The sequence below is a fragment of the Calidris pugnax genome, unplaced genomic scaffold (genome assembly GCF_001431845.1).
Source record: "Calidris pugnax isolate Ruff unplaced genomic scaffold, ASM143184v1 scaffold24, whole genome shotgun sequence".
NCBI lineage: Eukaryota > Metazoa > Chordata > Aves > Charadriiformes > Scolopacidae > Calidris > Calidris pugnax.
The window spans coordinates 40,484,817-40,496,976 of record NW_015090922.1 but is presented as its reverse complement, the minus strand read 5'-3'; the positions used below and the strand labels follow the sequence as shown (position 1 = coordinate 40,496,976).

At 43.7% G+C, this 12,160-nt stretch overlaps 1 protein-coding gene across 1 annotated transcript in view; it reads right to left on the bottom strand.

Annotated features, from left to right (window-relative positions):
• Nucleotides 1–2,492: 2,492 nt before the first annotated feature.
• TULP4 (tubby like protein 4) overlaps nucleotides 2,493–12,160 on the bottom strand; it is a 165,410-nt gene continuing 155,742 nt past the window's right edge. The window contains exons 15-16 of the mRNA XM_014950511.1: nucleotides 10,117–12,145; nucleotides 2,493–8,375 (exon numbers count right to left, since the gene is read on the bottom strand). Of these exons, the coding sequence (XP_014805997.1) occupies nucleotides 8,259–8,375; nucleotides 10,117–12,145 (2,146 nt within the window). The 3' untranslated portion in view covers nucleotides 2,493–8,258. The remainder of the gene's footprint in view (nucleotides 8,376–10,116; nucleotides 12,146–12,160) is intronic.

The window sequence follows — 12,160 nt, the reverse complement described above, 5'->3', positions numbered from 1 at the left end:
CGTTGTTTCCCCCATGTCTATCACTTTGCATTCACCTGAGTTTCACCTGTCATTTAATTGACAAGTTTCATAAAGACTTTCTGAGATTCTCGGCAATTGGCCATTGTCTCTACTATTTTGAATAACTCCGTATCATCTGTAAATTTTGTAGCTCAGTGTTCAAACTCGAGTCTCAAGGCCACCCACCAATACGGTGAACAGGTGAGGATCCAGCACAGACCCCTGCAAAACTCCATCACAAGGATCCAGGCCAGGATTCTCTCATTTGTGCCATAACTGGGATGTTTATTATGCAAGGTAAGCTACTTTACTACCTTTTCTCATTTCCTCAGCCCCCAGAACGGTTATTTTAGGTCAAAACCAGAGAATGAACACTGGCCATCACAGCATTTTATTCTGTTATTAAAGACAACAGGACAGAAGAATCCCTCGTGGTAACATTAGAGTTTCCAGTGTATCAACGACAAAACGAGAAGTACCACAAACCCCAAAGGTAATCTCCTTAAAAAGGAACACAAGCAGAGGAGAAGCACACAAGAATGGGCTGATATCCAGGCAGACAGGAACATCATTACCATGAAACCTTTGCCATCCATCCTCCCATGTGAATGACACAACGTATGATGGGCTGGTACACGCATCAGGTTCAGTGGAACTTATTAGTGAAAAGAGAAAGCACGACGGCTTTTTATTGACTGGCCATTTTTTATTCAGGTCGTTCCAGCCCGGATTTGTCACCAGCTTTCAAAGTATTTAAGGTGCTTGACGAGATGCAGAATACAACAAAAAACAAGTCAGGACTTTTCTAGTCTGCAAAATTTTATTAAGCAACAGCTGGACAACTCTTACAACTCCAAATCATCAAGGAAAAATAGGGCAATCAGTCCATTCTCTCAATCATGTAGACAGTAAAGAATTTGGACAAACCACATTTTTATAGGGAAACCAACAACGCTTTCTAGGCACCTCCTGCAAAATCTATTACACAAGATACATAAAAGGAGAGGCAGGTCAGGGTAGTTTTTAAGTACAATGGAAACCAGGTATACCATGGTATACTGAGGAGGGAAAAAAAGAAGAAAACTTGAGGTTCCAAAAAAATAGATTTAAAAAATAGTATAGGTATGTAAAAGTACACAAATTGTGTACCAAATTTCCAAAAGCCTTAAGAAAAACATGCTGGGCTTGCTAGCTTAAGAACGCATGCACCTGCATGACTATATGCTCATTAAATTAAAAGAAAAGAAGAAAAAAAAAAAGAAAAAAAAAGAAAAGAAAAGAAAAGAAAATTCATTCCAAAAAAATAGATTTAAAAAATAGTATAGGTATGTAAAAGTACACAAATTGTGTACCAAATTTCCAAAAGCCTTAAGAAAAACATGCTGGGCTTGCTAGCTTAAGAACGCATGCACCTGCATGACTATATGCTCATTAAATTAAAAGAAAAGAAGAAAAAAAAAAAGAAAAAAAAAGAAAAGAAAATTCCAAAATAATGTTCAAGGTTATAGTACCAAAATAATGCATTTATAAACAAATGCAACTCCCCTTCTTTTTCAGGAAACACTACAGTGCCTTTTCAATCAAATGCATCTCCATGCTATTCCACAACACCATATATTTTATCTACAATAAACAACGAGATCATGAACAGACATACCCTTCCCCAAACGCACAACACAGAAAAAGGAAAAGAAGCAGAGAATGCAGAAATAGTGAAACAAAAGGAAACGAAAACCAAAACATGTATCAAGCAAACAAAAGAAACAAATGGAAAATTAGGAAAGTTCTGAATGAAAAACTTGAAACAATGTATGTAGGAATTACAAGCCGAGCACTATTCCAATGAAATACTTGAAACTCAGGTGTCTGCACACTGTTCAAAAATGTTTCTCTTTTATCATTACTTAATCCGTATCTTAAACCATCTTCTTGGCCAGTAAGATAAACATTCCACAAATAGACAACAGGATTCAGAATTGCTGAATCAGATCAGATTTTAAAATTTGTAATAACGTAAATTGGAGGGCAAGGATTAAGAATAAATTGGCAGGCTTTAACATCATACCATCTCATTTTTTCATTGAATGCTTTGGATAGGTAAGTAATTGGTGTTTTCATTTATTTAATTTTAAGTCTCACAAAATCATGTTTTGATCCTGCAGTCGGCTCTGGGTCAGCAAATCTGCGCACTTGTATAGTGCTCAACAACAATCAATTTGCCTTGAAGCACAAATTTCTCATTATAGATCCGTTTGCAAAATCAAAAGTTGAAGGGTGAAGTTTTTAATTTTCTTAGCAAGAATTGCTTCACTGCATCCTATTTCATTCTTTTATTTGGTTAATTGCTTTTGTCTTAAAAATCTAATTTTCTAGCTGCAGCAACAATCAAACTGCCCAAAGAAATTATCTCCTGATACACCTTCAGAGATATCAGGCAACACGCAAAGCTGTCTTTTAATCTGAAAACTTCCCTGCAGGATTTTTTTTTTTTTAAGAAGAAAATTAAATAAATACAAAGACAAAATAATTTGCATAGCCCATTGCTCACAAGTAGTAATTAATCTTACTCCTTTGAGAATGGTGGGTGTAAATTCCAATCCTGCAAAAAAGGACTTGTGGTGTCTACCTGCTGACTACTCCTGGGGGTGGCAGGACTCTAGATCAGTATTTGCTGATGGAGGATTGTGCTTGCCTTGAAGGTGAAGGGACTTGAAAATGAAAAAATTCATCTACCAGAATTTTTCCATTTTTTGTGTCAGCAGTATGACAGCATTTGCTCTCTTACCCTGGGGAAACCATTCTGCCGATCTCTAAATAACATAAACAGCTGTGATGGAATCCTAGAAATGGGAAGAAAAAGGCAAAAATCTGAATGACTGCTCTATGGCCAGGATTTTACCTCTCGCATTCTTCAGGGGAGTTACATGGAACTGTCAGTTTAGTTGTTGGCTAATGCTTTATAATTTTCTTAAGTGGATATATGGGTCATGTAAGTCATTCTTACTTTATAATCACACAGTAATGGGAAAGTACATTTTGGGTTGGATCCTACTCTCTTATGTATCTTGGCGTAGTGAGGCTGGAAGCTGGCCCTCTGTCAGGATGTCACACACGTGACTCATATGTTACTAACCTCCATGTCAGATTTACTGGTCTGGAGTGGTCTGGGCACTGCAGAAAAGTGCAATTTCTAAACTGTTGCTCTGGGAAACATACATTCTTAAAAGCGAGTGAAAACTTACTCTGTCTCCTCTCCCCCTTCTCTCAATCAAATCAGTTTTTGCACGTGTTGCTCTATTCATATGAGGATTTAAATTGTTTCTGACAGATAACAGGGCACCAAGATAACATAGGATCACACACATCAGGCTGCAAAAAGCAAATGCACAGAAATTGTCTGAGGCAACAATCAGGCAAGCTCCAAAATCTGTTTGGAGTTTCTGAGAGGACACTAAAAAGACACATCAAGGAAAGCCCGGACCTATGGAAAGTCTAGGCTGAAGGCTTCAGCAAAGTCAGACATTTTTGTCTGACACCTGTACACCTTCATGCATCTTCGTAAAAACAATGGGACAAAACCGGAGAGAGAAATGTGGAACTGTCTGTCTTACTTGTGGTTGCATCACAGAAAATTTATCTGAGATGAACCTGTGTACAGATTTACCGTCATACAACCAATATTTGGGCAGCCCATGGCAGATGTTACTGCTACCTCTGGAACCCAGTGCAAAATTATTAATGTGATAATTCCCTTCCTTCCTCTTTCACCCGCCTCCTTTTCATAGTTTCTTAGGGTGTTGCAGAAACACGATATTCTCACTAGTTTCAAGCTAAAATTTGCCACTCCACGCATGGTGCTCTTCATACCAGACTTAAAGCATCAATTTTTAGACTCTGTTAGAAGCTATATTTCAAGGATATCAGCCATGTTTTTTCAAGAGAATCAGGTTCTCTGTTGCTTCCCTTTGCAACTCCAGTGGAGCAAACTCTGACTTTGAATGGCCACCATGGCCACTGGCATGGCTTTCTCTGCCCAAAGCTGCTGCAGCCCAAACCCCGCAGCAGGTGCACACTGCTCTTGGAGTAGACCTAGAACCATAGAATCACAAATTGGTTTGGGTTGGAAGGGACCTTAAGGATCATCCAGTTCCATCCTCCCTGCCCTGGGCAGGGACACCTCCCACCAGACCAGGTTGCTCAAAGCTCCATCCAGCCTGGCCTTGAACCCCTCCAGGGATGGGGCAGCCACAGCTTCTCTGGGCAACCTCTTCCAGTGCCCCACCAGCCTCTTTTATCACATAACCCACCTTATTTTCTATCTCAAGAAAAAGCACTGTACTAAGAAGATGGAAAGCAAATCAAGCCTTGTATTTTCAAAACCACTCCCAACTGAAATACATAGTTAGAAACACTGGAGGAAAACAGTGGAGAAGGACAGATTTCTGCAGGTCCCAAAGAGGTCCTCTACACACTCCTCCATAGCAAACTCACTGCCTTCAGCCACCAAAAAAATATTTTTGCCTGCCTGCATTATGAAATTTTGCACACTATCCGGCAAAACCAGGTTTTCCTAGATGCGTTTTTAACTTCTTGCAGTAAAACATACTGCTAACAAACAATTACTTACAAAGATGCTCTTTAAATATAAATAAGAAAGTGTGTATAACTCACTGATATATAGTAATAAAATAATCCCTAAATCACATATTACATAATGCAAGATAAATAATTTGTCTTTTGGACATTAACAGGAAATCTGCATTAAATTATCTTTAAAAAAAACCACTCAAAATTCCCTCAAAAAACCCCCAACCAAACCCCAAAAAACAAACCCAACAAAAAACCCATAAAACCTCTAGACTGTCACAATTATTGCACAACTAAAAAAAAGCTTTGGAAAAAACATACTTTACTGGAAATTACTGCATGTATAAAAGAACTAGGTATTTCTGAATATTTTGCTACATTCTTCCTAGAAGAACTTAGTTATCTACAGAAAAACTGGGCTTTACTAACGAAATATAAAATGTAACATCTATCTTTTGGCTGAATGCAATAGTGATCTTCAGGATTTAAGTGATTAATTCAGGAGGGGGCTTTTAAATGTTTCCTATATTGTATCTCAATGAAAAATGAAACAACGGTCACTTTGACCTTGTTCTTTGTATAACTTGGGATCCAGTTGCACACTCAGATATTCACATAATTCCCATTCCTTTCATTAAAATTCTATATATTTGAGACTATTTTATCTCTCTAATACTGGGTATTCTCTATACCATTAAAATCCTCAATTAAAGGGACTCTTAAATTATTTTTTAAAAGATAAAAGATTACCTTAGTCTATAGGATTTTCTAACAAGTAAATGGGAAGGATGCTGGAAATTGCATTTATTTTTCTAATTTAAGATAATTATTCCTTGTGCTTTGCTGGGGCAGAAACCAGGTCCCTTCTATGCCAATACTCTCTGTAAGTGCCATCAGAAGGACACAGTCACGATTTGGGCCAAAGAAACCAAGTTCCTGATTCTGCTACTTGTTCTATTTGGTTTCATTTCTTGGTTCTCCATCAGCATAAAACTACTGATAATTGGAAAAAATTGGTAACGAGTGAAGATTAAAGAAACTGCACCAAGAAGTCCTTCTATTCAGGTTAGATTTTGTTCAGAAAAAACCCCACAACGTGCTGTTTCCATGTAATAAAAATTTTGGCTTAAAACTACAGGTGATGTTCCTTCCAGACAAAGATTTCTAACGTGACTGAGTGGCCATTCCCTCAACAAGCAAGCCATGGTCTGTTTCTTCTCTTGTGGTGTTCATTGTATGGTGTTGTACTCTAATTAGAAAATTCACCTGACTGCTTTTACAGGTTATAACTCAATATAGACAAAGGGCTCAACAGTGTCTCCTCCACAAAAGTCCAAGAGAAACACTTTCATTGATTTTGAAGGGACTGGAACCAAATCCACTTTGGTTCCTCTGTTCCACACACATTATACGTACGGGCACTCAAACTGCTGAATAAATCACGCACGTGAGAAAGAACAGAAATGGGCCCAGACAACTGATGGAAACTCAACAAAATTAATCAAAGCAAACAACAATCTGCTAGATGCCAAGGGGAATGTTGTGCCTGACCACTCCAACACGCAAGGAGAACCTGCTGAGCTTTGGGGTAATACCGGCGCGGTACCATCTACTTCCCCCTCCTTCCTTCCTGCCTCTGCTTCCTCCCTCCAAGGAAAACATCTTGCAGTTGGTTTTTCCTGGACTTACCCTGCGGGATGTTACTTGTGGATGACCTGCCTTGTCATCTCCTCTCTGACTAGCATTACTCCCTCCCTCTGTGCTGTACAGCTCTAGTAGCTTCAGCAGAGCAGAAGTTATAAGCTGACTGACACGTTGGTAAATTGTATTACTGCAGGTTCTTATCCTGTGCAATAATGTTCCTCTAGAATGAATCAAATGCAACACACATCTGCCCTGTCATTAGGACTTAAGAAAAGCAACGAGAGAAAAATCACACCTATTCACCTTAAGTTATACTGAGTTTTTCAAGTAAGAAGTTAAACTGTGGATGAAAGACAAAGACGAAGTAGCCATCAACACCTCAACCAACATGACTTTCTCAGTGTGCCTTTCACTTCAAGAGAGTTACTATGACGTGAGCACTTTTGGCGTTTGTGTATTACTGGGGAAACTACTTCCATATCAAAACATATTCCATCTAATGCAGGCGAGGTGGAGAGAAAGCAAATAAATATGTGCACAACGCATGGACAACACAGAAATTCTGTGTAAGCAACTCTTCTGAAATGCTCAACAGGTCTGCATGTCCACCAGAAAGAACTGCAGAGTCATGCTATGGTTTTTAAGCCTTCCTCTGTAACACTCCATGTAAACTTTGGCTTCTCACTCTCAGCTGGAGTGTTATATTCTCAAACCACTGTCAAAAAGACTACTCAAGTAGCAAGGTGATAAAAGGGATGATTCTGTCCAATTTTTCCTTCCTCTTTCAACTCATTTGTTCTCCAGCCAGCCATGATGTTTCCTGTCATGAAATTGCTTTCCTGATGAAACTGCTTCCTGTAACGACTTGCAATCTTCTGTCTCCTTCCTAATTCGAGCACTGATATACTGTTGTAGAACTTGATTCATACTGATTGCCAAGACTGAACACTCTGGGCCTTCTCGTTCGCTTGAAAGACTTTGTTTATAAAGTGTAAACACACTGAAATGAGGAGCATGTACAGGCATGGCCTCAGAGGTACATCTGGTCACACTGTACCTCTCCCAACCACGGGCCAAATCAGAGAATACTGCTGGTCAATACGAGCAAAGAAGCAACGCTCATAATTACTTCCTCCCCTACTTTCTGTTCACCGACTGAAAGAGGTTTATCCCCAATAACAAAAGAAGCAACGCTTGCAATTATTTCCTCCTCTATCTTCTGTCCCTACTGAAAGATGTTTATCCCCAATAACGGCACACAAAACAAGCAGACATCAACTTCTTCGACACGGTGGGTTTCAAAACCACACATTGGTAACAATTTTGTTTCTCTTTTGAATAATACATCATTATTTATAAATTAAACATTGACCTACATAAGCCTCCTTGGAACTTGTGGTGCTCAGTTTTTATCAGAGATCAGAGAAGAAACACATGTCTAGAAGTATTACAGCTTCTTTTTTTTTTTTCCTTTTTTTTTTTTTTTTGCTGCTATCATTGATGTTGTTGTAGTAGTAAGTAGTAGTAGTACAAACTGGACCAGAAAAAAAGTTATGTTCCCTGTTTTAAAAAGAACAGCATGATATAAGGCAGTCTATCAAAAAGAGCAGTCTTTTTTAATCCCCCTGTGAGTTTACACCAGCTACTGTAGCAAACACGGCAGAACCACCACAACAAGCCAAAAGCCACACTTCCCCACGTAACACCGAACGGCTCTCAACCCTTTGCTCTTTCTGAGACCCAGCACAACGCTTAAGAAGAAAAAAAAAAAAGAAAAAAAGAAACACCTGAAAACAAACAAACGAACGAACAAACAAACAAAACAGAAAACAGCCCCCCACCCTCCACCCCATGACTGATTAGAGTTAATGCCCTTCTGTTGGGCACCACGAGACTATTCCAGTTTTACTGCCTTCTTCTTCTTCGCTCCCAGGCACCTCTGCACACCCAAAGCAGGCTGCCCTGACATTTTCCGGTTTGGACTTTATGAGAAGGTTAACATTTTCCTCTCTCCAGTCTCTGCTTGTTCATTTGAGGCGTTGAGTCACATTAGCCAGAGCAACAGCAAAGGCTTGCACTGCAGAAAATGGGTACTGAAAGTCCAAAATGTAAGCATTGCCATCAATCCTTCCAAACTGCATCACCTGGGAAGCAGGGGAAGAGGAGAAGGGAAGGAGAAAGAGAACAAAGTCAAAAACAAGTGAACCACAGAAAAGGAACCAGAGAAGAATAAAAGCAAAATGGTTTTGCTTCTTTGTAAGAACACCTCGCCTCCTGGGCTAATATGGATGGGGCTACTCACAGAACGGGGTCCGGTGCCAAAGGAGAGTAAGAGCACTGTACTATTTGTCCATATTTGACTGCAATATTTGACTCTATGGAGTAAATTGAGCTTGAAAACATGCTAGACCTTATACAGCATTGGTGTAAGTAGATTGTCACCAATTACTTCAGCAGATGTGGGTTACACCAGCACCATGCTTCCTGCAGGAAAACACCCTTCTCTCCCTTGCAGAGATCCTATCATCAGCCCATCAGGAAAACAGATTTTGTTTGCAAAGAAAGGAGCTTTCAGGGAAGGGGAATAACCCATCTCTTGAATCTAGCACTTTAGAGCCAGTAAGCTGCATGTTCTTGGCAGTTCTGTTTTCCTTTGCATAAAGCTCACTAGCAGATAATTACACCGAGAATGAATTAGCAAAGGGGCAGTGGGAGCTGTTTGAAATGTAAAGCAAGGCTAGTTAGGTTCCTCTTTGTTCTTCCACAGGGAATATCTGAAGTTTAGCCTATTATTACTGCTTTTCCACTCGCTTCCTCAGAAGCCCAGATGGTATTTGTTCTAGAGTTCCTTGAGCTAGAATGAAGGTGTTAGGTCCCGGTCCGATTGGTCCAGGAGGGACCATGTCCAGTTTCTCACATGAGGCTGTCCATGGAAGCCACGTCAGGCTTTGTTCCTCAACCAGCAAAACCTGTGGCTGGGTGATTTTGCCCAGCTGTCCACCGGCACGTATCCACGGCCATTTAACTGAAGAAGAAAGATGCACATGGCTCTTATCACGGCCTTTTTAATGAGCTGTTGTTACAGATAAACAAAACCAAGAGACTACCATCAGTCATGCACATCGGATATTTAAGACATCTAACTCCCAAGTTAAATCAGAGGGCCTTGAGAGCCTTGATGTCTTTAATAAATCAAAAGTGACTTACAGAGATGGGACAGCTGGACGAGGAAATAAATACATGTCTCCTGAGTCTCAGTCCGGTGTCCTGCTGATTGATACCACTTAATAGTCTGTGTCTGGTGTAGTAGAATCCCAGAGGTGAGAGAGCCTTAAATTAATTTTTTTGATTTTTGGAACTATCCACAGACCCCTCTACTCACAGGAAGTTCAGAAATAGCCCAGGAGCACCCTGTTCTGGGGAAGATCAGTGCCTCCCCCCTCTAGCATTAAGAACCAGCCTGGTAACCCAACAAGGGGAAATTTTGGCATGGAAGGAACCATATTTGTTTGCTGACTGGCTAACCTTTGTGAGCATTGCAAGAAGGGAGCAGTGTTCACTCTGCTAGTGAACTGAGTGGTGCACAGTGATGGCACAGTGGTGCCATCCACACCCACCGATGGCAAACGCAGCTACCGCTGGGGAGACCTGTTGTGTTTATTACAAAACCCACCTACCTTCAGCAGTGAGAGAGAGAGCAGAGAGAACTTCACCCTCCGTTTTCAATCTATACCTTTGAGGGCTGTTTTTTATCAACCACGTGGCAAAGTGTTTCTTTTTTCACAGAGCAGGAGGCACTCGGTTGCTTGACAGGCAGAGTAATTTCTGGCCCAGCTTTCCCAACCCCATCCCTCACCCCAGTTTGCGTGTGGCACCCCCTCCTACCTGGCGTCCTTCCAGCTCAATCTGGAAGTTTTTTGCCGACTCCTGGGTCACCCGCCCTCCGAAGTCCAGCTGGTAGACTTGTGTCGCCTCGTTCCACAGTGGCTGCTTGTTGGCCATCACGTACACAAAGCCCTGGCTCCCCAGCCTCCCGTCCTCCTTCTCGCTGGCCTTCCGGCACTTGAATTCATCCAGCTCACTGGCTGTCCTCAAACTCCTTTTGGTTTTCCAACCCTTTTTGCTGCCCTGGCTCTGGTTCATCAGTTCATCCCCACTGATAAAAAGCTCTGGCTCGCTCTCCGAACTGTCCTGAAACTCGTTTGTCTTGTTTAGCTTCTTGGACTTCAGCTGGTCTTTCTGGCTCTTGACTTTCTTCTTCTCCCTCCCCAGCCGAGGACTGGATATCAGTGAATTGAAGTCAGTCAGCGTCCTTGCCTCCTTTTTCACCTTGCCCTCAGTGATAGCCTGCACGTTTCCTTCCTCGGCTCGACTGTCCAGGCGCTTACGGCTCTTCTTGCCAAATTTGTCCGTCCTTTGAGGAACGGGGCTTTCCGTCAAGGAGAGCACCTCCTGGAAAGTGTCTGCCGTCTCCACCATCACCTCTGTGCCCACGTGGCCCTGCAGCTCTGCCGGCGGGGGAGACATCACCGGCTTCTCCACCACGAGGAGCGGCTTGGGAGGCAACGTGCCCTGGGGGTTCTGTACAGGTGGGCAAGTGCTGTAGGAGCTCCACGGGTGCAAGGCGATCGGTGGCAGCTGTAAACTAGAGCAGGCGCTACTTCCCGGGTACATGGGTGGCAAGGGGCAATAGGAGAGGTTGGATGGATAACCTGGCTGAAGCACAACTGTGGGCTCCTGCTGTGCAAACTGTGTCGGGGCCAGAGCTTCTTTGGGGGAGCAAGGGGGCTGCATTCCCTGAAGGGGAGGGGCACTGTAGCTTCCTGGGTAAGGTACTCCAACCCCGTAACTCGTCTGGAAAGTGGCAGTGGGACTGGTTGGAGACTTGGGGGAAACAAACGGCATTCGAGACATATCCAGATGTTGAGCTTGACCGATGATGAGAGGAGTAGGTTTTAGAGGGTTGGGCACTGAGCTCTGAGATGTCCTTTCCTGAGGAACCCATATCTCTTCACTCACCATAGGGTCCCACTGGTACGGCGGTGGCCGTTTTACACCGAGGGCAGCCTCCGTCAAGGCCACGGGTACGTGCCGTATCGATTTCTCCACCGGGCAGTGCTGAGAAAGGGCCTCATCCTCCGTGAAGGCGGAGTTGATATAATCCGCTCGGTCACGGGAGTTGTCAGGGGGGCTCAGCAGGCTGTAGGAGGACTGGGAGGCCAGAGGCGAAGTGCTGACAGAGTGAGCGATGACGGAGCTGTGCTGGGCGCCGCTCCCCGCGCTCAGATCGGGTCTCATGCCCCCGATACTGGAAGCGCTGCTACTGGCGTTGGCACTAGTGATGTTGCTCACACCCCCAGCACTCGCGTTGCTGCCGCCGCCGCCGCTGCTGCACTGGCTGCAGGTGTACAAGGCGGTGGGTACTCTCTGCTGGTACTGCGCCGTCACGACGCTGCTCTTGGCTTTGGGGGGAAGTTGCAAGGTGGCTCTCTGACCGTCCACCAGCTGAGCCATTTTCAGGGCTGCCTCCCTGCTGTTCCTCCGCAGAGTGGCGTGAATGATACTGCTGTCCAGCCTCTGCGCGATGCTCCTGCCTTGGGACAGCTGGCTGGCGATGTCGGGGTAGGGCGGCGGGTCCCCGGTGGGGATGGAGTAACGGGGGACGGTGAGCCGGTTCAGGGTGGCGCTGGTGCAGGGCTGCTGCATCTTCTTCTCGGCAGCGGTGATGCGCAAGGTGGCGGAGCTGCCGGGCCCCGGCAGGGTGTAGGTGCTCTGGGCGCAGAGCATCCTGGTGCGAGGCCGGCACACCTCTTCCACGTTCCCGCTGCTGTCGAACGTCGTTATCCGCTCGTAACCCAGGGGCGTCTGGTAGTGCCCCGCTGGGTAGAGGGAGAACTCCCCCTTTTTCAAGCAGAGGTCGAGGGGAGGC